Here is a 27,306-nt window from a genome sequence, read left to right as displayed (position 1 = left end):
CAAGCTAGGGTATACGGTTTTCGGCTGCCATGTGGCTATTTCGCCAGGATATGAGTTTTATCAATGGTGTCCCGCTTTACCGATATTAAAATTGGGTCACCTTATTAATATACAATTACTCTTTGATAAAAAATTTCCATTACACACATATGAGTGTCTATGAATTCGATTCTCTAGTCCAGTGGTTCTCAACCTTCCTAATGCTGCCACCCTTTAATATAGCTCCTCGTGTTGTCGTGACCCCCAGGTTGAGAACCGCTGCTCTGGTCAAAGCAGACTTACATTGGGTCTTTCGGACTGGATCAGGGCTAGTATTGAGAGGTGAAACTAGAAAAGACAGAGGAAGCCTGGGTCTGTATGGGACTTTTTCCTAAGTGGTATATTGTTTTGTTTTTGTGTTTTTTGAAGTCTCAGACACTTAATCGGATGCAGTTCCTTCATATGACAAGGTCAAAGTGAGTCAGAAATGATCGTTAGAGTTTTTATAAAAGAAACACGCTCTTCCGCTCACTGGGTGGGCAGGTGGGCTGCAGACTGGCAGAGGATGGTCTCAGCAGGCTGGGCGACTCCAACAGGCCAGGTAGTTGGCTGGTGGGCACCTCTGGGTTGAGCAGTTGGAGGCCATGTCAGGGACTTCACAAGTCACCTGCCAGGGAGGTCAGCAGATAGCGCTGACATGCCTCTCAGTGATGACAGGAGAGAAGCCGAGGACATGCCGGGATCTGGGCAGGACCTTGAGGTCTGGAGGGCGGCAGTCCATGAATAGGGCCAGTCCTGCAGCCACACTAAGGCAGACCAGGAAGCCCAGGGGTCCCTGCCACTCAGCTCCCATCTGTCCGTGTCCGTGCCGAGATCTGTGCCATCTGAGTTTTCTGTCATGGTGGCAGCTCGGCGTTCCGGGAGGGGCTGTGCCCACGCTTCTGCCGGCCGGGTCACCTGCGGCCCGGAATGATCCTGCCCCGCGGACAGCGGAGGCGCCTGCAACCGCCCCTGCCTGGGCCCCACGCCCGGCCTGCCCCAGAGCTCAGTGGTATATTGTTATGAATACATTCTTACTTGTGATTTCTGTTACAATCCTCTAAGAAAAGCCCACCATATCTGAGAAGCTTTAGGACTTTCGTATTAAATCGGGATGTCTCTCTTGTTCTCAGATCCAGCCCTATCTCCTTTGTAGATGGAGCAGAAGCAAAGATTTCTGAAAATGGTGGAGGGGAAAAAAATCATGAAGGTTTTGTCAATACTCCCTAGGCAAGATGACACAAAACAAATGCTGAACTGAGAGAGGCTGATCTTGTGTTGGGAAGTAATAGGGGACCCTTAGCACGAATTTGTAAATTGAGACTTCGAGTGAAGAATCAAGTTAGAACGTCTACCTAATTATGTAAGTGGACACTGCCTCCAAGGCCCCAAAGTCGTTGAAGTGAGTGGAGGAAGTAGTCCCCAGATTTCCCTGGGACAGGACAAAAGCACGGCCCACACAACGCTCTCCCCACTTCACACCTGCCATTTCTGAGCAGTTCAGAACCCCAGCTGCATAAATGTTCTTTGAAAGTATTTATGAAACTGTGTGAGCAATTGACACAAGTCCCAACTAAGAAGTGCTCGGTTTGAACCCTTGTTGGAGTTTAAAAATCTAGGAGAGGAGAGAGAGACCTCTTGTCTTTACCGTGCTTCCTAAATGAAAAGGGAAAATTAGGAAGCTTACAGAAACAAAGGAAAGCTACCTTCCTTGGTGAATGTTTTAGTTAAGAGATTCCATGCAGCAACTTCATATACGGATATTGTTCGTCATTGTCCACAAGATCATTGGCTTCTGCTATTCTTAATTTCACACGCAATGTGTTAACACTAAGAAGCTGGAATGGAGCCAAGTACGTCTGGCAAAGAGGAGCTGGTTACTGGCTTGCTGTTTTGTTTTCCCACCTAGTTTACATCAGTTGCATGTCTAAAGGCAGCAGGACATCAGCTACAGCTAATTTACTCAGCTGGCCTAAAATAATTCTGTCGTAAAATAATTACATTATCTTTTAACTTCCGATTGTCAATTGGGTTGGAAATTTTCACTGCTTCTGAAGGGGATAAAAAGATTTAAATAACTTTCTGGTTCTTTAAACAGGATATTATTTTAAGGAAGAGAAGTCTAGAGAGGAATTTATTGTCAAATGAAATGTATAACACTACTATGAGATCTCATACTAGTCCAGCTGGCTGTGGATCAAATAATTCAGAATACAGTTGAGCCAACTCATTTGCTAAAAGGTCCCTTTCTTTCACGGTCAAACGAGGACTATTACCATCTGAGAATCCTCAGTAAAATGCACATCACATGAAATGGAAGACAGTGCAGGGGCCAGAACCTTGAATTAAGAATCGGGAAATCTTAGCTCTGTTCCTGGCCCAGACTTTCATTTATTATAACCCTCTCTCCGATGTGGCGGCTCACTGACAGGCAGATCACTGAGGCAACTCTGCAGTTGCTTAACTCAACGTCCACTCCGGGGGTCGTACCAGCTTTGTTTGGCTTGTGGTTCTCTCCCAAGGGCTGGCATGAGGCAAACAGACCCTGTGTATCTCAAGGGAGACACCCATCTCTTTAGACTGCATCTTTGCCCAGCCTGTGAAACGTCCAGTAACTTTCACTTCCTCCCCAGCCAGTTGTGACTTTGCTGTGTTTTGTGCTGTTGACTTAAGAATAGCATTTGAAGAAAGGGGAGGATGGAGATTCACTCCCCCAAATGGAAGAAAAGGAGGCTGGCAGAGTTTCCTGTTGCTCAAGCCTTACCAAGTCAAAGACTTCCTGGAGAGAAGGGCTCTCTGTGGAACCCCGAGGACCCTCCCCAGATGCCATGATCAAAGGAACTTCTCAGCCTGGGGGCTGAATCGCCCTGGGAGTAAAGCAGGAGCATCTCTCAGACTTTTCCATGACCCCTGGGTGGCTTGTCCTTCTGAGGCTTTTGACAGCAAATCAAATGGCCATGGGTGGGAGTGGAGAGTTCTCTTAATTTGACTAACTATCTACCGACCTAGATAGTGTTTCTCTGGGGAGACCACCGGAAATGTCTTCCGCGGAAGCCACGTATATCATCTGTGCTTAGACAACAGCTGGGTACAGTCTCAAGACAACAGGATGTTTCTGTTTCTATCGCTACAGAGGCCCATCCTGGGGAAAACAGACATACATCCACCCTGGACTCAAGTTCAGCTCACAGTCAGCTACGTGGTTTTTCCTCATTGAAAAAGCACCTTGTGGCCGACCCAGTGAGAATAAATCACTCGTGTTCTAAACAGGCAATTATTTCTTAGGCTGTAATGAAAAGGAGACGCAGAGCATGGAGAAGTACTTCTAGACATGGGCCTGGGCAGAAATATGTAGCATAATAGCAGAGGTTGGGCCACAACCTTCAATGGGGTGGTTAACAGAAGAGCGTCTTCTCCAGGGATAGGTGAACCTAATGAATGAAGCCTTGAAAACGTGTCGTATAAGAAATGATTAAAGAAGGGAGATGGAAGGACCCTGGACTGCTGGAAGAAAACTAACAAATTGGTCTTGGAGGAAGTACAGCTGGAGCGCTGCCCCTAGTAGATCTCACTCTTCCGATGATTACACGTGCTAGGTCACATCAAGGGGATAGCTAGGTCTTCCTTCTCGGCCAAACTGCAGGTCACCTTCAACGAACCAAATCGCCACCAAGCTGTAACTGGCAAACCAAGCAACAAGAGTTACAGTTGAGGAAAATAAATGACATCTTTGATTTCGATAAATAAATCCATTATTTCAATAAGGTATTAGAGTAATCATAGTCCCAATCAATGGTTTAGCTATTAAGATTTCTACTGCAGTCAAATAGTAACGTTTTTTCTTGTCATACTCCTTGATGTCACCTCCCAGTCGCGTCACCGTGTGCCCCTCATTCCTAGAAGCCTGCAGGAATCAGCTGTGGACGTTTCTGTCTAAGTCTTCATGCAATGATGCCTAGCTGGCACCTTAAAATCCGATGTGGGAGTGTCTGCATCACAGAATTCAACAAGTGCTACATGTCATATCTGCTTGGGTTTTGTTCTTTTAATCTAGTTGCTAAACATTTGCCAACATGTCACTGCCCACCCACCTGCTAGTTCTAAGAAATATGTTTCCCAAACTGGTCATTATTTTTCACTTTGATCTCAAAATATACAGGGCCTTATTATAAAGTTACCTTTGCTCCTTGATAATCCGTATAATATGGGTTCAAGTCAGAGATTCGCTTTTTTTTTTTTTTTTTTTTTAGAAAAAGGAGTATGATTTGTCCTAGAAGAATAATCTTGATGGGTGGCTATACCTTATGTTAGGTGTCCAAAAACATTAAACCCTGGTGTGCATTGAGGGCACTAGTGTTTAAAAATCAGCTACCTTTCTGTTGATAGTGAGATCTTATCACACCTTTGCTTGTGTCCTGTCAGTTTCTCCCATTGCCCAAATATAAATTTTACCTCTTACTCATTTTCTAAACAAAATATGTTTGGGATTCTATTAATATCTGGCTCATTTTCACCTAGTTCTCTCCTCTCTCCTTCCTCCCCTCCCTCCTTCATTTGCCCTGTCCCTTTTCCTGGTCCTTATATTCTTCACGTTCATTTCCGCCTCACATTCTGCACTCTGCTTGGATCTCTCTGCCCACATGTTGCTGCTCTTCCTGTTCTTCTTCCCGCTCTCACACCTTTCCCCTTGCCCCTCCTTCTCTCCCCTCTGTTCTCTGCGCTGTGCCCAGGATCTCAATGGCCCTTACTAATGGCCTTGATAGGTGCTTCTCCAGAGCACTTCTCTGACTGTGCTATAGAACGTGGGACATTGTCGTGCAGTTACTGTACTTCACATCATTCTTGTCATAGTGTTGTTACAATTGTCATATGGTCATAATGTTCTTTTAAAAATCCTTGTTTGGGGGCTTGTACAACTCTTATCATAATCCATATATTCATCTATTGTGTCAAGCACATTTCTACATTTGTTGCCATCATCATTTTTAAAACAATTTCTTTCTTCTTTAGCCCTTGATATCAGCTTCTCATTTTTCCCCTCCATCTCCCACCCTTCTTCCCTCCCTCATGAATCCTTCATAATTCATAAATTATTATGATATTTTCATGTCTTAGACCGACTAATGTCTCCCTTCACCCCCTTTTCTGTTGTCTATCCCCCTGGGAGAGGTTATATATAGATCATTGTAATCAGTTCCCCGTATCTCCCCCTACCTTCCCCTTACCCTCCCGGTATGGCCACTCGCAATATTGGTCCTGAGGGGTTTATCTGTCCTGGATTGCCTGTGTTTCCAGTCCTTATCTATACTCTGGTCTATCCTGATTTGTAAGGTAGAATTGGGATCATGATATTGGGGGTTGGGGGGAAGCATTAAAGAACTAGAGGAAAGTTGTATGTTTCATTAGTGCTACACTGCACCCTGACTGGCTCGTCTCCTCCCCACAACCCTTCTGAAAAGGGAAGTCCAATTGCCTACAGATGGATTTTGGTCTCCACTCCACACTCCCCCTCATTCACAATGAAATGATTTTCTGTTCTGGGTCTTTGATGCCTGATACCTGATCCTGTCGATACCTCATGATTATGCAGGCTGGTGTGCTTCTTCCATGTGGACTTTGTTGCTTCTGAGCTAGATAGCCGCTTGTTTATCTTCAAGCCTTTAAGACCCCAGATGTTATAGCTTTTTACAGCTGGGCATCAGCTTTCTTTACCACATTTGCTTATGCACCAGCTTTATCTTCAGCGATCATATTGGGAAGGTGAGCATCATGGAATGACAGTGTTCTTGCATGGAGGGAGTACTTGAGTAGAGGCCCAATGTTCATCAGCTACTTTAATACTAAACCTATAAATATATGTACATACATCTATTTCCTCATCATTATATATAATATATATAAAATATATATATGCAAATGCCATTATTTAGACCTTTATAAATGCCCTTTGCCTCCTAGTTCCTTCCTACATTTACTTTTCTTGTCCCACTATAATGTTCAGCCTTCATTTGGGTTTCAGTAATTCCTCTTGGTTACATTGCCCTTGATCAAGCCCTACCAGGCTTCTTACACCCTCCTCACCATTGATTTTAGATTACTTGCTGTTCCCTTGTCCCTAGGACTGTTAACACCAACTTCTTTTCCCTACCTCCCCCTCACTCATGTCCCTCTGGAACCATCGGTCTTGTTGTTTTCTCCTCTGGATGGTTTATCCCGCCTATTTTATCTAGATAGTGTCATATTGTTCTTACCCTATCTGAAACTATCTTATTTATGAAATCATTTTCTTGCAATTTTTGTTTTCCAATGATGGACTCTAAAATCCAGGAAGTTGGACCTTATTGATCTTGTTCTTTCATGATATTTATCCTCTGAATAGTGTTTGGCTCAAAACACTGTCCATTGAAGGAGAGGTGGGAGAGAGGAAAATCTAACATTTTGGCATCAACTTAAGTACATGAAATTACTGAAAGATCAAAAGCTGTATTAATAGGCAGGCTTCGAGTATTAAGAGGTTCTTCTTCATGGACTAACAGCATGAAAGGGAGTCTCCCACCCTTGCCAAAGCCTGTAAGTGCTCTGCTCTGCTTTCAGGAGTGAGCAATTTGCTGGAATTTAGCCACAGACATATGAAAGGCTAGAACTTTGTGAAATATTAAGACTGGGTCTTTAAAAACAAGGCCAATAATATTTATCCAAAGTATTGGGTTTGTAGTTACTCTGCTTTGTGGGGTTCTGTGCCTTTTTCAAATGTGCGGTAGCAGTCTGTGTACTTGTAGTTACTCTGTTTTGTGGGGTTCTGTGCCTTTTTCAAATGTGCGGTAGCAGTCTGTGTACTTGGCACTCTCGGCCTCAGGTAAGAGGTGATGAATACGGAAATGCTCACAGAGAAAGGGGCAGAGAAATAGACTTGTTTATTTAAAGGAATGTTGTGGAGCAAAGCTGTTTGGTTTTATTCCTTTTGGCAGATCATTTGAAATTACTTGATGCTCAGCCCCTGGATCTGGGGGATATTTTAAAAACACAATCTCAGCAGTTAATTCAAAGACAGATTGCTTTGGAGACTCCCGCTGCTGGGTCTGGGGTGTCTGCAGACTCTGCTGCTTTCCTCCAACGGTGTTTTAGAACCTGGAAAAAGAGCAAGATGGATTTTCTAAGGCTTTAAGGGGTTGTTATTTCACTGACTGCTATTGATTTCATTATTTTTATTTCTTAAACTTATTGCATGGGCAATCAAAGCAACAAAAACATATCATCTCTGTGCTTGAGAATTCTACAACTGAGACATTAAAGACAAGCCTACAAAACCGCACGTGGATATAGAGATGCAAAGAAGGTCCCCGTATGAAGCATATTTGGGTTTAAAAGGAAGTACTACAGCCAAACACTTTGAAGGCACCATTAAAATGATACTGAGTCTTCAATTCAGTCTTTTTTTTTCAATTTTTGGAAATATTTAGGAGAGAATTGAATGGAATAGTCTAGAATATTTCATTCTTGAATATGACCAAGTTCTGAAGTTTAAATGATATCCTGGTATTCCCAGGCTTCCAACATACAAGAAGGCCTGGGGCGAGGAGACCCGTTCCTAAGAGTGTCTTTATGAACTTATCAGACTTCAAACTGGTGCCACCCAGTTCCATCATGGCCCAGAAAGCAGCGCCAGACCAGAGTCAACTTTGAATGTTAAGGTGAACCCGTATGACACCTGAAACAGGGAAATGGTGGGTTGTAGCCTTATGAAAAATCTAATCTCCATCTTACAGAAGAAGGGCATTGCATAACCCCCAAATCTCTTACCTTTAGATTTAAGTACCATCCCAACCCATGCTGCTCCACCTGAAGATGGATGCCTCTTAGGGGACTTTTGATACGTGTGGTCCTCCTGTAATCCTACCAATAATCGAATCTCACCCCTCAAGGTCCTGAGAGGGCTCACTAGGCCACTTTGAATTGTGCATTTAAATTAGTTTTGGCAAAGAATATTGAAAGTACTGTAGACTTCAAGAAGAATAAACCTATCTTAGAAAAAGGCTAGTCAAAATTATGGCAAGGCTTTGTCTCTCGGACTTTGGACATGTTTTCAGAAGAGACTGCCATGCATGTGCTTGGGAAAGGACCGTGTGCTTGGTAGAGTGGAGGGACGGCAAGAAAGGAAGCTGCCCAACAAGATGGGCTGATAGAGCGAATGCAGCAATGGGCTCAAACATAACCTTGAGGACGGTGCAAGACAGGGAGTGTTCCGTTCTGTTGTGCATACGGTCGCTATGAGGGACTTCCAACCCAATGACACTTACAACAGCAACAAAAAGCATCAGGTCTTCCCATTCCAGGTCTTCAGCCCATAATCTTTCCAATCTAGTTACTGTGCCAAATCTGCCAGATTATAGACATGTTCCTGTCTCAGTTAGCCAGTACAGAACCAGTTCAAAAGGCAGGTAGGCATTGTCTGTAAATTGGGTGTTTGCAACCTGGGGGTTGCACCTCTCACCACCTCCCTTTTTATCATGCTCACATGTTATTAGTGGGACTGTGGAGCACAAGGAGCCCTGGTTGCACTCTCTGGGAAGTTCTGGGTTGTTAACCCCAAGCGAGGTGGTTAAATCCACCAGCCCCGTCAACCCTTTATAAGGTTGCTATGAGTGGTAATGGACCCAGAGGTGGCAGTTTGGTATTTTTTGTGGTTTTAGGTGTTTGTTTGTTTGTTTGTATTACACACAACGTCGCAGTGTTTAACCAGCTGATATTATTCTTAGATGTAATATTTGGGTTTTTTTCATCATGGACCTTACTAGGCATAATAGAATGTTATGATAACAAACATATAATTCCACTAGCCTGTCAGGGTCTCACAGAACGCTTGAGACTGGAGGAAAATGGAAGTACCACTGACAGTGTATTATAAAGGAATTAACATCGACCAAAATGAATATTTTATTCTCAAAGTCAGTCTGTCTCTGTGGAAACAGGCCAAACATAAGATCAGCTTATCCAAATAAATTATCAAATGTTAGTTTAACTGATTGATTCGTTGGCCAACTTAATGTAATAAACTAATTGTCTTGACGTCTGAAAGATCATGCCTCTGAGAGACTAACACTCTGTTCTAGCTGTTTCACATTTAAGTATATTGAAAATTATACAATTAGATGAGTCAGAGGTATTTCCCACATTCCTCTTCTCTGGGGCTCCTCCAAATGATGACCAGGAAATTTAGTGGAGTAAAGATCTGTACCGCTGTGCCTACATTCCTCCTACTGCTACCTGATGAGCTGAATGAAGTCCCAAGCCTTTTTCCTTGCGTTGACCCTCCGCTTCCCTTCACGCCTGCCTCTGGTGGGCCTTTGGAAACTGACCCAAAGAAACAGCTCAAATGGTGATCTCAAATGTTGGATCTATGCCTGTCTTAGATGGTCACTACAGAACCCATTTAAAGAGCAAGTAGGCATTGTCTTTAAATTGGGCGTGTGTAACCTGAGAATTGCACTTACAGCCACCTCCCCTTTTTAGTTTGTTTACTTTTTATTAGTAGTACTATATAGTAATGTCTAGAGACCTGGGGGTGTAGTCGCTAAGAGTTAGGCTGAGATCCTGAAGGACAGTAGTTCAAAACCACCAGCTGTTCTGATAGAAATGATAGGTTTTCTACTCCCACAAAGACTTCCAGTCTTGGAAACCCACGGAGGCAGTTCTACCTTGGCCCACAGGGTTACTACAAGTCCCCACCAAACCAAGGGCAGTGAGTGGATGCGTGTTATGCTAATGTGGTTGGCCTGAACCATAAGCGATGACATGTCTCCAAAGATATGGTTCTCAGTCCATTACATCTCTGAGTGGATTTTGCTTCCAGAATACCTAACTATGGTTCCTGCGATCCTTTGTTGTTTGTTTGGTTTTGTTTTTTTAATAACCAAATATCCTACACATCCCTGATATCCTGCACAGCACAGGGAATTGAGACTATCTCTAATTCATTTTATTTGACCATTGAAGAATAATAACTCACATTGCCTTCAAGTTGATTCTAACACATAGCAACCCTGTATAAGAAAGTAGAATGTCCCTGCACGTTTCAAAGCATAAATCTTTACCTGAGCAGAAAGCTTTCATCTTTCTTCCGAAGACCAGCTGATGATTTAGAACTGCTAGCCTGATGATTACCAGGTTAGCAGCCCGACTCGAAACCCAATACCCTCCCTGAGAACCTGAGTATAATAACTAGTGAAGGAAAAAAAAGGCTACATGAGCAAAAGTGGAGTCCCTGGATGTTAAAACATAATTAATGCAATCTACTGCTTACTGAAAATGTGGAGGTTTAAGTCTCTTCGGAGGCACTACAAAAGAAAGACCTGGTGCATTCCATGATGCTCACCTTCCCAACACAATCGCTGAAGGCCAAGCGGGTGCATAAGCAAATGTGGTGAAGAAAGCTGATGGTGCCCAGCTATCAAAAAATTTAGTGTCTGGGGTCTTAAAGGCTTGAAGGTAAACAAGTGGTCATCTAGCTCAGAAGCAATAAAGCCCACATGCAAGAAGCACACCAGCTTGTGTGATCATGAGGTGTAGAAGGGATCAGAACAAAAAATCATATTGTGAATAAGGGAGAGTGCAAAGTGGAGACCCAAAGCCCAGCTGTAGGTCACTGGACACCCTCTTATGGAAGGGCCATGGGGAGGAGAGGAGCCAGTCAGGGTGCAGTGTAGCAATGTTGAAACATACAACTTTCCTCTAGTTCCCAAATGCTTCCTCCCTCCACCCACTATCATGATCCCAATTCTACCTTACAAATCTGGCTAGAGCAGACGATGTATATTGGTACAGATAGGAACTGGAAACACAAGAAATCCAGGATGGATGATCCCTTCAGGACCAGTGGTGAGAGTGGCGACTCAGGGAGGGTGGAAGGAGGGTGGGGTGGAAAGGGGGAACCAATTACAAGCATCTACATATAATCTCCAACCTTGGGAACGGACAACAGAAAAATGGATGAAGGGAGACATTGGACAGTGTAAAATCTGACAAAATAATAATGTATAAATTATCAAGAGTTCTCGAGGGAGAGGGGAGCAGGGAGGGAAGGGAAAAAATGAGGAGCTGATGCCAGGGACTTAAGTGGAGAGCAAAGGTTTTGAGATGATGAGGGCAATGAATATACAGATGTGCTTTACACAATTGATGTATGTATGGATTGTGATAAGACTTGTATGAGTCCCTAATAAAATGATTTAAAAAAGCTAGGCCTGCGGATCCACTTCCAAGAAAACATCCATTGGAGACCTCACAGAGTTCTTCGCTGACACACATAAGGTTATTGAGTCAGAGGAACTGGATAAACATCCATATGTGCACACTGTAGAGAATCCCAAATAAGTAATCAGCATCCGTTAAGAAAACCCATAGTTTCATGAAGCCATTTTTCAAAAGTATATGAAAGGGGTCCGGGGGGAAGAGTGGCAGTATTGGCAGTGACTGATCTTGGAGTGCAGAAGTAAACAAATGGTCCCAGGCAAGGAAAATGGGACAGGGTACAAACTCAAAACCTACCTCACTTGATTCGTGGTCCACTTTTCCATATCCATAAACATTCTTCCAATTCTCCCACACTCATCTCTCAGTTTCTAACTCCAGACATTTATTAGTGCTCATTATAAAGACTTGACTCATATGCTGGAAAAATGAGATTCCTATTAAAAAAATTTCCCCCAAAATAATTTATTGTGAAGTATTGTCAGACTCATTGGTGCTATACTTTAGTCTCTTTGCATTTTGGTTCCTAAGATAAAATGTGAAATATTTTTCTGGCACTAGGTCAGTATCTTCTCAATGAAGAGCCCATTGATGATACAGAATAGAACATCCACCCGCTCCCCACCCTTCCTCCCGCCCCTTACCACCCACTCCCGTCCTCTTTAAGTAGAAGACTGGCTATTATTCAGTGTCTTTTTTCATCAGATTGAAGAACAGGGAACTTTTTCTTTTTTGAAGAAATGGCCTTTCAGATTTGGTAACAACATTTTCTGTTTTTCAGGAAGTAAGAGAAGATCGAGCTAGGGCGAGGCTGGACTCCATGGTGCTGCTGATTATGAAACTGGACCAACTTGATCAGGACATCGAGAACGCTCTCAGCACCAGCTCCTCCCCATCCAGCACACCGACAAACCCTCGGCGATATATGCCTGTGAGCTTCCCCAAACCCCCCCCCTCAGCCCCTCTCCCCCAAACCCCCCAACCCACCCACACACACATCACAGAGCATCTCATTCGTTTACTCAGCCCCACATCAAAATGAAACATCTTTAGTCATACCAATTCATGATTTCAATAGTGTCCTTCAAAGATCATTCATCTAACTCTCCGCACCTGTGAGAGTCCACGGGACAAGTGTGTGATTCAAAAGCAAATACCATATATACTCGAATATAAGCTGACCCGAGTATAAGCCGAGGTACCTAATTATTACCTGGGAAGCCAGAAAAACAGATGGACTCGAGTATAAGCCTAGGGTGGGAAATGCAGGATGTGAATAACACAGAGACCAGAGGGGAGAGACGGAGCGCAGCCACAGACACATTCTTACCAGTTCAGCTGCCGTTGTAAGTGAATCACTCCGGGTGCTTCTGCGAATTGGAGCCATCCATGTCATAGGACGGCTCTGATTGGTTAGATGTGAGTAAACAAACATTCAAAGCCCTGCAGTGTCAGCAGAGCTTTGAATGAACAGCGGAGGAACGGCAAACACCCGCGAGATGTTACACCTCACTGTGGTACCACTGACCCGTGTATAAGCCGAACCCAAGTTTTTCAGCACATTTTTTGTCCTGAAAAACTCAGCTTATACACGAGTATATACGGTACTCATCACGACTTAGACCAGAAGAAAGACCACCCTTCTTTCTAGTGTGCACATCCTGTAGTCATTCTCATTGTCAACGTTCTTTGATATGATATAATTCTCCTTAGCAAGTACTAAGTCCATCTCGTTTAGTATTTTATTTCCTGGGTCTCACAAACTTGAATTACACGTAAATCAAACAAACAAGCACCATCGCTCTCGGTTGGTTTCAACTGATGGTGATCTCAGGTGTGTCAGAATAGGACTGTCCTCCAAGGGGCTGCCGGTGTCTGATTTACTCAGAAATAGACCCATGGGCCTTTCTTCTGAGGCTCCACTTGCATCTCTAATCTTCATCTCTGTGAACCATATGGATGGTGGAAAAACTCCTCATGGCATAGGTTTGTTGCATGGCTGGGAGCCCTGGCGTTGTCCTGGCTACACATTAGGCTGCAGTCTGAAAGGAAAGCAGTCCACACCCACGGTCGATCTGTAGGAGAAAGACTGGGCTTTCTAATCCTCTTGAAGCCCAGAAATTCACAGGGATGGTTGCACCCTGTCCTTCGGGGCTGCTCTGTGTTGGCAGTGACTCGATGGTGAGTTTGGTTGTTTTGTTTGGCATGGACAGATGTTTGGATATTCATGGATTCTGGTTAAACTAACCCAGTATGATACAGGAATTTAAATGCCATTAACTTGAGAATGCTTTAAAATTCACTCAGTGAAATACGAAGAGTATTTGAGATGAGAAAGTAGAACTCTAACATTTTCAGGGTCAAAATAAAATTTGGAAGGTACCAATTCCAGGGGCACCTATACACTTAACATACTTACTATTTAGAAGGAGCATCATTTCAGTTGCGTGAGGATACTAAAATGTCCATTTTTACATGCTGTAAGCCACAGTGCACAGAATTCTTCAGAGAAGACTTAAAGAGTTGAATCTCTGTATTCAAAAGTGCATAGACCTAAATGGAGAGTTTGCTAAGGAACAGTAACTTGACATCTGAATATTTTTATCTAATAAAAGATTTCTATGATTTTATAGCACTATTTCTTAACTTACCCTTCTATGATTTGATAGTAAGACATTAATAAGTCCCACGGCTGATTTTTGAAGTTCTAAAGAATTATTCTGACTGTAGAGAAGAATTTTTAATGTAAGTCAACATAGTAACATGATAGCTATTTTAAATGCTGCTCAATATGCTTTACATATGTTATCACAATTATGCTTCACAACATTTACCAGATGAGTAAAAGACACAAAGAGCATGCTTTCGTAATCTGCTGGACCAGATCTGCGACGCAAATCTGGCAGTCTTGGTCTAAAGCCAAGTCACGTAACTTCAACACCATAGAACCTTGTCTAGTAATAGAAATGTGATAGCTTTCACAACAACAAAAATTTAATTTGGGACGGATAAGTATAAATTAAGTACTTCAACCTGGAAATTCAGTAGCAGTGAGATTTTCGTCCCTGTTCCAGACCTGTGGGGTCATGCTTTATCCTTCAGAGTTTATTTCAAATATCTTCTTTCAGAGACGTCTTCTCAGAAAGCAAGTCATCTTCAACCTTCCCAGTCTTCCCAGAATCCATTACTCTCTCCCAGGGTCACCAGAGGGTCTGGGCTGTACTTTAAATGTTAGCCTGGATGTAACGGGCACCCAAAGAGAGAAAATACAGTAGAAACCATTCTCTGAAGACAACAGGAAGGGATATTGTGTGAATTTGGGTAGAGAAATCAATTCATTGGCACTCATATATGTATAAGAAAGAGCTTTATATAAAGAGTAATTGTATATTAAGAAAATATCCCAGCCCAGTCCAGATCAAGTCCATAAGTTCAATATTAGCCCATATGTCCAATACCAATCTATAAAGTCCTCTTCAGACTCATCAAACACATGCCATGACGTCAAATGCAGGAAGATCACAGGCCAGTGGGTGGGAAGTCTTGTGGATCCAGAGGCAGTGTAAGCATCTCAGCGCTGGCAGGGGTCTCCACGTGACTCCCTCAGCTCAGGGCACTCGGAGTTCCATGTGTCATGTCAGCTGCAATGTCTCCCAGGAAGTGAGCCTGCGTCCTGCCTCCAGCGAGCTGTTTATCTCCTCAGTGACTCCAAATGAAGTCAAGCTGTGACCTGATTGACAGGCAAACTCCAGCCCTTCACTTTTAATCCTCTCAAGTTGCCAACGGATTATATAACTACCACAGATATTGTCAGGATTTTTTTTGTTATTCACATGTAGTTGGTTTTTTTTTTACGTATACTCACAGCCAATGATGACTTTAATGGCCCTATAGAAACTTTATGCGCCTTTTGAAAACCATTTTAAAATAAGCAATGACAGTATTTATCAGCATAGAATTCTTGATATTTTTTCACTTTTAATTTAGAACTGAGATTCTTTTTCCTCTTCAAAAGTTTTCTAGACTGAATCGCTTTGCCCTCTTATGTGTTTATGCTCACCCCTTTTCCTTCCACTGGCAGCTTTCCTCAAAGTTTCTTATTGGGGAGAAAAGACACAACCTAGGTTTCTGTTGAATCCAACTCTAAGATTTTGTCTCCATTTCAAAAGGCAAGATGACCCTCACCTGTTAGGCATAATTGTTTGCTGAATGGTAAAGGTGAAATTTAAAAAAAAATACATAATTAAGATGCCTGTTGATTTTAAAATTTAACTATAATTATACCTTCTAAGATTGTGGAAACTATTGAACAGTATCACTGACGTAACATGCAAATAAAATTTTGGTACAGATAATCCAGAAGCAATTGGAGCAGTTCATCAACAGCTCACTGCCCAAAATGCAAACTGGATGCAGAAAATGATGTGGAACAAAGGCTATGATTGCTGATATCAGGTGGTTCTTGGCTGAAAGCGGAGAATACCAGAAAGATGTTTGTCTTGTACTGAGTATATAGAGACATTTAACTGCGTGGAGCATAGCAAACTATGGATGACATTGCAAAGAATCCCAGTCCCAGAAGAGTTGATTGTGTTCATGTAGGACCTGTACACACATAAAGAGGCAATTGTTGGGAGAAGATAAGGGAATAGTGCATGGTTTGTGAGCAGAAAAGGTATGTTTCAGGGTTGTATTCTTTCGCTATATTATTCAATCCATATGCTGAATAAATGATCGTAGAAGCTGACTGTAGGAAGAATAATATGGCATCAGAATAGGAGGAGGGTTCGTTAGCAGCCCCTAGATGACAAAAATTTGCCTGTTGGAAGCAAAAGGGACTTACTTGAAGCACTTACTGATGAAGATCAGAGATGGCAGCCTTTAAAGTGGATTACAACTCAGTGTGAAGAAAATAACATTTCTCACAACTAGACCACTCAAGGATAAACAGAGAAGAGATCAAAGTTTCCAAGGACTTCATTTTACCTGGACCCACAATCAGCCCTCACAGAAGCAGCAGTCAAGGAACCGTATGAAATATGTATTGTGCTCAGCCAACAGGCCGCACAACACAAGTGTAAAGTTGTCAGGTTAGCACATGGGTGTTCACCTCAAGCCATGGAATTTTCAACTGACTCATGAATATGAACGCTGGACAATGAGTAAGGAAGACTGAAGAAGTTGTAAATGGTGTAGTTAATGTAATTGTATGATTTGGTGAAGGATATTGAAGGTATCACAGACTGACTGCCAGATGAGCAAACAAATCCTTTTTGAGAAAGTACAGCTGGTGTAGTCTGTAGAATCAATGAGGACAAGACTTTGTCTGTATACTTTGGCCATATTATCAGGATAGACCAGTCCCTGAAAAAGAACACTATGCTTGGTAAACTAGACGTCAGTGAAAAAGCAGAAGGTTTCTAAAATAAGTTAGTCAAATGTTTGCATTAATATATACCCTAGGTACAGAAAATATTAAAGAAACATTTCCAGATGAACTAAAACATCTTTAACATAATCCTCCAGCAGGAATACTAATGTCTTGATGCACCACCCCCCAAAAAATCACAAATAATTGCATGTGCACTGACTTTTTAATCTGCAGCTTAGTTCATAATTCTTGGTTTTAAATAAGGTGGACATTGCCACCCGGGTATTATCTGAAAACAATTATTCTCTCCTTTCTCGTTCCTCTCTTCCCCACACTCCTGTGCGCTCATTGTATCAGGAACGGGACTAAAGGGTGAATATGCTGCCAGCCTCAAACTGTCCTTGGGTCTTTGTCTTTCTAGGTCATCGCTTGTTCTTTATTTCTTGGTGCTCGAAAGCTAATTTTAACATCTCTCATGATCAGTTTTTCCACAGGCACTTTCCATTCCTTTTGATCATTGTGCCATGGGCTAAGAGATGGTAATGGTATGATTATGACCTTGATCATCCACCAAGAAACATGCTCACAAATGCAGAACACTCGGCCTGCTTCATTTTGCACTCTATCAGAGATGAGCTGGTGACCTTGGTTGGAGATACTTTATTAGACTATGTGATACTGAGTGAGTGTAATCCATGGAAATGGAGGTGCAAGGGTGGTTCCGTAGCACAGTTTTCTCTTCCACGTGGCAGACTCAGGTTTGCTTCCTGTCCATTCCTGCTCGGCCACTACCTGTTTAACAGTATAAACAATTCAGCTGTGATGCTGAAGAGATTTTAGGGGGGCTTCCAGACTAAAGTGGACAACAAACAAAGTCTTGGTGGTGTAGTGGTTACGTGTTGGGCGGTGGTCCATGTGGTCGGCTGTTCTAAACCAACAGCTGCTCTGAGAGAGAAAGCCTGGATTTCCTACCCCCCGTACAGAGTTTCAGTCTTGGAAACCCCCAGGGGGTCACTGTGGGTCAGCATTGACCAGATGGCAGTGAGTTTGGATTTCTGGTGATCGACTTCTGAAAATTAGCCAATGAAACCATGTGAATCAAATAGACCTTTATACGCTCTATCGTGGAAATAATGCAGGACCCAGCAGGTTCACCTTCCGTCGTGCAGGGGTCGCTGTGAATCACTGGCTGCACAACAACTAACAACAGTAACATAAACAATGAAAGGCTGCAGTCATCAAGAGCGGCTCTAGGTCAGTGGTTCTCATCCTTCCTAATGCTGCGACTCTTTGATACTGTTTAATACAATGTTGGGGTGACCCCCCAACCATAAAATTATTTTTGTTGCTACTTCATAACTGTCATTTTGCTACTGTTATGAATCATCATATAAATATGCAGGATGTATGTTCATTATTCCAAATTGAACATAATGAAAGCATAGTGATTAATCACAAAACAATATGTAATTATATATTGAGATGCACTTATTTCTAATGACAACTCAATGAAATTTTGTCTTAAAGCATGGTGCCGCATGGGTAACAGTCTTCACACCGGCTACTCATAGGTGGGCGTATCTGCATGTGGGCGACCCTCCTGGAGATGGATAGAGGAGTGGTGTCTAGGTTTCTAAGACCATTGGAAATAGGTGTTTTCCGATGGTCCTAGGGGACCCCTATGAAAGGGTCGTTCAACCCCCCCCCCAAAGGAGTCACAACCCACAGGTTGAGAGCCACTGCTCTAAGGAAAAGAAATTAGCAAGGGGGAAGGAACAAACGTAACAATATAAAAATATATGCAGATAGAACCCTCCATGTTGGCTCTACCTTGGTGAATTCACCACAGGCCACAGGAGAACATCTGCTTTCCGCTTCTGCACTCCAAAAACTTGTCCAAATACCCACAGCATACCTGTCCTTGCAAGCTGGCTAATGGGAGCCAGTCTCGCAGAATAGTGTGAGTAGTCAATAAGAAAACAGTCATATTTACTGAGCATAAACCTTTGAACATATGCAATTTTTATCCTCTCAACAATTAAAAAATGAGAAATCTAGTGTTGGACTGAAAACTGCAAGGTCGGCAGTTAGAAACCACCAGTTGTTCCTTGGGAAGAGCATGAGGCCTTCTACTCTTGTCTAGAGTTGCAGTCTCAGAAACCCACAAGGCAGTTCTACCATGTCCTGAAGAGTCGCTGTCCGTTGGAATTGGCTCCACGGCAGGGAGTTTCTTTTGGAAGCGTTGAGGATGGTGAATGGCAAAAATGAGCTTTGCTTTTTCACATCTGTTGCATTCCAAAGCTCATGTTCATTCTCTGTCTTACAAGGCTCCCCAAGTTATGAGTCAGAACTGACTGAATGGCAAAGAGTTTTGTTTGGAAGATGTGAATCATTTATCCACAATGGGATTACTGGTATTCCCAGAACCAAAATATCCTTGGCAGATAATCAGTCCATTTGCTCCCTACAGTCGAGGTCTTGGAGTCGACATGTAATCTGGGCAACACTGACCCTCTCTCCTGGGGCATTTCATCCAGCCCATGGAGAAGTCTAGAAAGTATATGGCCAGTGTCACTTTGCTCCCTTTGCCTGGGCCTCCCAACACTATTCTACAGCGTTCTCCTGTCTCCTCGGACCAGCTCCTATTTCCCGAGGTAACTTAAAAATCTTTTCTGTTTTACCGCAATCCTGTGGAACTCTGGTACTTGTCAAAGCAAGCAGTCTTGCTTCCTTCTCTTGGAGGGCGTGAACAGGAACCTCCCAGTGTGACGCCTACAAAGAGCTGTAGGTGCGGTTTCCCTTTTGTCTGCCCTTCCTTGTCAACCTGCTGGAGTGGTCGGCAATCAAAGCTGATTGATCGCATGTCTGCCTTCGTTCCCACCCCTCCCACCGAAGTCACACTCCCTGTCCTTCGCTTAGCGCCTTCCCCGTGCCTCTGGGACACAGACACTTCCTGCAGCTTCTCTGCCAGCTACCTTTTCAATAACTCAGTTATGGCACAAGCAATTTGTGTTCAGCTAATAACCTGGAGGTTGGTGGTTCAAATGCAACCCCCAGCACTGGGAAAGAAAGGCCAGGCGACCGGCTCCACAAAAGGATCACAGCAGGAAAGGCCCGGGGAGCAGTTCCTGTGCTCACAGCAAGGATCCATTTGAGCAGAACCCGCTTTTGCGGTGTGTACGGGGAGAAGAGGGAGGATCCGGGAGCCACTTGTTCTGTTCAGTGGCCAACAGTTAGAAGCATTTCCCTTGGCCTTGCAGGTATGATGCTACTTCACTTCTCGCCACCAGCCCCCTTTCTTTTTAATTTTACTTGAATTTTTTTTAATGTACAACTGGTTGGCAATGTTTCTTCTGTTGGGTAGCTGTCTCGGATCATCCATTCAACGATCACTTAGTTTGGTGTGATGAAGCCGAGCTTCGCCGTGAACTGAGGAAACACTGGCGGCACGTGTTGAGGCCGTATTTCCAGATCAGACGGTGTCCTTTAGGGCACAAAGCCAAGAGCTTTAGTACGCTGCCCGTCTGTCTGTGGGCGGCTCCCTTAGAGCTGCGAGTGCCCCGGCTGGCCTTTGGGGACACTCCAGCACACACACACACACACACACGCACACACACGGGTGCGCACACACGCACACACACAGGCATTCCTCTGATTAAAGGTAAAGAGTTAATCTTCACTTCACCGAGTACCCGCTCTTTGACTTCACTTAGCCGTGGCTGCATCCTTTCTCCCCAGCCCCTCTGGCTGGCTCATCACCTGCCTCGCATCTTCAGTAGCACCTCCTCGGTCTCCGGCTGCCCATCCTCTCTTCCTTGACTTTTACCACTTGCTTGGTTGCTCCTGGTTCATCTCCTCACAAGTCTACGTGCGCCCCTCTCATTTCTTGGTCATCGCTTCATGATCCTTCCATCAGGTGGTTCTTCTAAAACATTAGCTTGAATTCTGTCACTTTCGGCTTAAAACTCACCAGTGGATCCCCAGCACCTTCCTGACCCCCTTCTCAGCAGAGCGTATCAACGCTCCCTGTACCGCTTCCAGTCAGGGTAACCCTACCGGTCTCCCGCCACCACCACAGAGCCCCGAGACCGAGACCAGCCACTGCACAGGAACAGCAATTGTAAATGTACCGTTAGCTCACTACCCACACTTGAACAAGGTCTCACTCTGCCCGTGGTACCCTCCTCTGCAGGCAAGGAAACGAGGGCTTCTCTTCTGCTTCTGGTAGCCTCGATCAAAGGTGTTCTCGGTCACGATTAGCCCTGTGGGGCTGTGCCTTCACCCTACCTTAGCACATCCCACACTGGATTCCTAACCAAAACGAGAATCCTCTGGGATCTTTATGTCCCCATTGCTGGGACCATGGAGCAGACACTAGGCCTGCCCTCCCCAGGCTTGGGAGTTGTGTTTGAACCACCAACCGATATAGTCAGAGTGATGAATGGAGCCTTGTGGGACAGTGTCTGGTGAAAAGGCAAAGGTGCTGGTGGCAATTGTAATGGTAATTTGGGACTTGTTAACCGCGTAGTTGGGCACACAACAGTAAGAAAGGGAAGGACTGAGAGCTACTGAGTGTAACTTATGTGGAAGTGAACCGAACAACAAGAGCAAAAACAAGCTCCTTCCCATGAAGTCAATGCCGACTCGCAGAGAACCCCCAGGACAGAGTAGACCTGCCTCTGTGAGTTCCTTAGACTATCACTCTTAGCACTTTATTAGGGGCTCTTACAGCTCTTATAACAATCCATACATCAATTGTATCAAACGCATTTCTACATATGTTGCCATCAACTTTTTCAAAACATTTTCTTTCTACTTGAGCCCTTGGTATCAGCTCCCTTTTTCCCTCCCTCCCCAACCTGCCCTCCCTCATGAACCTTTGACAAATTATAGATTATTGTTTTCATGTCTTACATCGCTGGTTCTCAACCTTCCTCATGCTGCGACCCTTTAATACAGTCCATCATGTTGTGGCTACCCCTCAAACATAAAATTATTTTCATTGCGAATTCATAACTATAATTTTGCTATTGTTAGGAATTGGGTGACCCCAGTAAAAGGGTCATTCAACCCTTAAATGGGTTGCGACCCACAGGTTGAGAACCGCTGTCTTACACCATCACTGTTTCTTCACCCACATTTCGGTTGTTTGTCCCCCTGGGGTGAGGGTGGAGTGTTATACATAACTTATTGTAGTCGGTTCCCTTTTTCTCCCCTTTCTTCCCCCACCTTCCTCCTACCCTCGTGGTATCGCTACTCCCATTACTGTTCCCGAGAGGGTTATCTGTCCTGGATTCCATGTGTCAAGAGTTCTTATCTGCCTTGAGGTTAGCAGCGCGACTTGTGACCGCGCCGCCTCCAGTGCTTCTGAGGGTAGACACACCCTAACTTGGGTGAAGGAGAAGGCAGAGCAATCAATATATCTATATTTTTAATGCAAAAGAATAAGTACACCTGTTTACCCACTAGCTTTCTCCTCACCCCCACTATATAAATCAAGTGCTGATACTTCTAATATATATAGAAGGGCGGAAAGAAAAGATCAAAAAAGGACTTGTTAAAAAATATTTGTATCTTGATTTCACTTATTAAGTGATGAGAATAATTACTTCCACATGGGATTAGGGAGCAGCACTGAAGCAAATAATAGTTGGAAAATATTGCCTGTAAAATAGAAAAACACAATAAGTGACCCATTTTTAAAATTTATCATTTAACCTCAGAAGCATTGTATGCTTAGAAAATAAAATGTTACCTTTTTATTCACCTAGTCAAGCTGTAATCAGGAAGGCAAAATTAATGCAAAGATATCTGTTATATATGTTTCAGATATAAATGGCTTAAAAATCACATTCTATTTATGGCTATCCATTTGGTGTTTATAAATTACCTGGTACTTATAACTATTTGATACTGATTCATTTTGAAATTTTAATGAACCATAATTTTCCCAAGTATAATGTTGTTTATCTTTTTTAAATATAAAAGAACAGATGGCTCCTTCTGTGAAATCAGTAGGAAATGAGAAATTTGATTCGAGTTATAGATTTCACACACTGATTCATTTTTTATGCTTACTGTCATTACAATTATCTATTGCACTTTCTAATTGGAGAAGATTAAGTTTTGATATTATTGGTGATTTATAATTTCATAGTAGAAACTATTAAGCAGCTTCTCTTGTGAGCACAAAAGAAGTGGCAATATTAATACCTGTTAATCCAAATATTCTTTCATAAAAGAGTTCATGAGCCTGTTCATGAACTCCACATTACTGTGAGTACTGCAGATGAAGCAGTGAACGAGACAAGTGAAGTTCCTGCTCTTGTGAAATGTATGTCTAATGGAGGGGGACAGACCGGGATTAGAAAGGGGGAGGATAGATTGATAGTTAAGTGCTAAGAAGCAAAGCTGTCACTTTGAGGACTAAGGTATACCTGACCCACGTCATAGTATGTTTAATTGCCTCACATGCATGTGAAAGTTAGAAAATGAATGAGAAACACCGAAGAAGAACTAAGATATTTGGATAACGATGATGCCCAAGAATAATGGACCAGGGATTGGCAGAAGAAGAGCCAGACTGCTCCTTGGAGGCAAAGATGGCAAGTCTTTGGATGTGCCACCCAGAGGGACTGGTACCTGGCGAAGGAGGGACATTATGTTTAGCAAAGTAGAAGGTCAGTGAAAAACACAATGACCCTCCACAAGCTGGATTGACACAGTGGCTAACACCCAAGGGTCAGAGGTGGCCGTGATTTTGAGGACGGTGCAGCATTGGACAGTGTGGTAGTCACCTGATCCAGTGTCAATTTAAGGATTAAGAGTGTAGGGGTGGAGACTAGGCTGTCAATCTGGAGATAGCCAATGAGAGTTCTGTGGGCATGGCCTTCTCCTGAGAATTCTGGGAAATCCGGTACTCCTCCTTGGAGGCAGGAGAAACCTTTCTCTCTCTGACTCCCTGGGAGACATTGCAGAAGACAAGTCACATGGACGCAACCAGACCTCAGAAACCGGAAAAGCCACAGAGAGACCCCTGCCAGCACTGAGATGCTTACAACGCTACTGGACCCAAAGACTTTCTACCCACTGGCTTGTGATTATCCTGCCTTTGGCTTCATTGCATGTGTTTCATGAGTCTGAAGAGGACTTTATAGATTTGTATCAGACATATGGGCTAGTATCAGACTTATGGACTTGAACTGGAATGGGTTGGGATGCTTTCTTAATGTACAATTGCTCTTGTATATAAACCTCTTCCTTACATACATAATGTGTGTCCATCGATTTGTTTCTCTAGTCTACCCAGACTAAGACAGGTAGTTTTGCACATTGGATTCCTATGAGTCTGACCATCCCTGACAAACATCAACCACAACCATGTTTAAGGAAGTAGATCACCAAGCCTTTGTCCTTTGGAGACACTGGGTGGTCTCAAGGAACCAAACTTTTGTTACTACTAATTCTCTACTCCTACTATTACCTAATTCTCTATTGCTGCTATTACCTAATACTCTACTGCTGCTATTACCTAATACTCTACTGCTGCTATTACCTAATACTCTACTACTGCTATTACCTAATACTCTACTGCTGCTATTACCTAATACTCTACTGCTGCTATTACCTAATACTCTACTACTGCAATTACCTAATACTCTACGACTGCTATTACCTAATACTCTACTACTGCTATTACCTAATCCTCTACGACTGCTATTACCTAATGCTCTACTCCTACTATTAACTAATTCTCTATTGCTGCTATTACCTAATACTCTACTGCTGCTATTACCTAATCCTCTACTACTGCGATTACCTAATACTCTACGACTACTATTACATAATACTCTACTACTGCTATTACCTAATGCTCTACTACTGCTGTTACCTGCCATCGAGTCAGTGCCCACTCATAGTGAACCTATAGAGCAGGGTAGAATTTCCCCGGTGTGTTTCTGAGACTGTAACTCTATATGGGAGTAGAAAGCACTGTCTTTCTCCCCTGGAGTAGCTGGTGGTTTTGAACTGCTGACCTTTCAGTTAGCAGCACCAGGGCTCCTGAACTTTTGGGTAGCAATCACTAATGTAACCTTTGCACAACAGCAACTCTTTTTGTATTAATAGGGCATGTAATCCTTATGAACTTTTATGAGATCATTGACATTATTGTACCTATTTTCAAATGAGGGGATCAATAAAGCAAGATCTTTGCCCCTGATAGCTTATAGTTCATTTGATAGACACTTGAACTAAATGATTCTGGCCAATGTGGTAGATGTCACCCTAGAGAACTAATGAGCGTAGAAAAGAGGACGTTGAGAAGAAGGGAGAACTGTCCTCACATTCAGCAGTCACACCGTCCCTGTGAGAGTCTGAGGGTCTGTGTTGCCTAAGGATGCTAAGTGATTTCCCTGAGACCACACGAGAATGAATCAAAGCTGTTCTAACTCTTCCCCCAGTTTGCTAACTAGCTACACTATTACCCCGCCCAATTGATAATACAGTGCTACATTACTACCTGCTATCAAGTAGGTAGATTTTAAAAGAAGAGCCTTGGAAGAGTGCAAATTCTTTTACACAATATTGCATGATTGTAGGTGACTGGCTAATATCATTCGCCATGGCCATTGTCAGGGTGCAGTGTGTGGGGGGGGAAGCGTGTGTGGGGGAAGCGTGAGGTGGAAAATGTGCTCCTACCAGGGAAAGGGGTGCTGGTTTAGGTAACACTGGCATGCCCTTTAGAGCTAAGTTTTCTTGTTTGTTCCACAGGAGCTGGAATCAGGATCTGAAAGTGGAGCAGAGACAATTTCATTAAATCAGTCACAAGTGAATTTGTCCTCTCACACCGACTCTACTGTCCTACCATCTCCCACCCCAGCTTCTAGCTCTGGAACCAAACCCAAGGCTCTGGTAAGTTGTAAACTCTAACACTCAGTCTCAACTCTAAGTGACAAGTCATCAACTTGCGTTGATCCTCTGCTAAGAGCTGATCCCTTGGCCATTCGATGGAGAGGGAATGCCCTCAGAGTCTTAGCTGCGGGGACATGAGCAGTGGGCACACACCTAGAAATACGTGATTTTTCAAATAAATGACAGTCATGCAAACATTTCACCAAAACAGATCATGGATCCAAAATTATCCAAAGTAGGACAAGGACATTTGTCCCTGGATTCACAGAGCTTTAAATAACAAAGACTTTACACTACTCTTTAAATAATAAAGAGTTTACCATCTAGAAATGGCTGTTTCTTCATTATTGACCATTGTTTGACCTTGGGGAATTACCAGATAGATAGCTAAGTACTTTAGATGATAGATAGATAGATAGATAGATAGATAGATAGATAGATAGATAGATAGATAGATAGATAGATAGATATAGCTATAGATGATATTGATACATGCATATATAGCTATAATATTCTTTAGCCATTAAGAGACAAAGCACATGTAAAGTGGTTAATAAAATATTTGGCACAGAATAAGTATTGAATCAATTACACAATTAATATTATGATGATGATGATTTATAGATTTAACAGATGCCACCGAAACAACTGAAAAGGGAACAATTTATCTCCTGGGAAAAATTAACATGTGTGTCATTGTGAATAAAAGATATTTTCCTTTTAGTAGAAAAATAGGCAACAGGAAAGCAGATTTGACTCAAAAAGGCAACATTGATGAAGGAAGTAAGTACTGCTTCAAATATCTCCAGTCCTAGCAGCTCCAAAGTAATCGCTCCTGGTTCCGTGAAAGTCATAGTACCACGTGTTCTTCTAATGTCCGTGTTAGCGTGATAGAGAAACGAGTTCGGATTGCTTCTTTGTCTGCCTTTAAAGTAAAAGGCAGGTCTGAAATAGGAATCAAAAGAGAATATTCTGAGGTTCAAACATAGGAAGTTGTTGTCATTGCAAGCAGAGTGAAAAACATATCATTTAAATCTCACAGATGCCAACTACTGTCTTAACAACAGGCATTTGTGTTTATATAGAAATTAAATTCTCTTTTATTATGTCTAGAAGAATTTTTTATGGACTAAATATCTACTGAACACAAAGGACGTGCTCTTCCTTGTGCTAGAGGAAGAAAGACTCAGAGGGGAACATAACTTACTCCCTGTCATTCAGCAAACAGCTGGCCGTCTAGCCAGGGAAGGTAGGCCTGCAGGCAGTGATGTGCTGTGTTCCCTCAGGTAGGCAACAGCAGCAAGCCCAAAGCCACTGCCAGTGGGCTCGTTCTGATTCTGCAGGACAGAGTGGACCTGCCCCACATGCCTCCTCTTTACAGAAGCAGGCTGCCCATCCATTTCCAGTCAAGTCATTGGAGGGTTCAAAGCCTCCATCTCTCGTTAGCAGCTCAGTGCTTTCCCATGGGCCCACGGCCAGTGGCGGTGGTATTATTAGATGCCATGAACTTGGCTCTGACTCTCAGTGACCCTGTGTACTACAGAACAACACACTGCCTGGTCCTGGGCTAACTTCACAGTTGTGTTGGAGCCAATAGTTGCAGCCATGAGTCAATCCATCTCATTGAGGGCCCCGTTCTTGCTCTGCCCTTCCGCATGGACAGTGGTAGTGGTATGTGTGTTGAGAATACAATGAACAAAGAGAGGTGCACTGAGAAAGAAGGTTCAAATATAATGTGTGTCCACCATCAGACTGCA

General features: G+C 43.1%; 1 protein-coding gene across 1 annotated transcript in view; it reads left to right on the top strand.

Annotated features, from left to right (window-relative positions):
- Positions 1-27,306, top strand: part of DLC1 (DLC1 Rho GTPase activating protein) — a 458,236-nt gene that overhangs the window by 113,959 nt on the left and 316,971 nt on the right. The window contains exons 3-4 of the mRNA XM_075556747.1: positions 12,047-12,196; positions 25,409-25,549. Of these exons, the coding sequence (XP_075412862.1) occupies positions 12,047-12,196; positions 25,409-25,549 (291 nt within the window). The remainder of the gene's footprint in view (positions 1-12,046; positions 12,197-25,408; positions 25,550-27,306) is intronic.

Source organism: Tenrec ecaudatus, chromosome 8 (genome assembly GCF_050624435.1).
Source record: "Tenrec ecaudatus isolate mTenEca1 chromosome 8, mTenEca1.hap1, whole genome shotgun sequence".
Taxonomy (NCBI): Eukaryota; Metazoa; Chordata; class Mammalia; order Afrosoricida; family Tenrecidae; genus Tenrec; species Tenrec ecaudatus.
The sequence above is the reverse complement of the archived record's forward strand: the minus strand, read 5'-3'. Positions and strand labels throughout refer to the sequence as shown.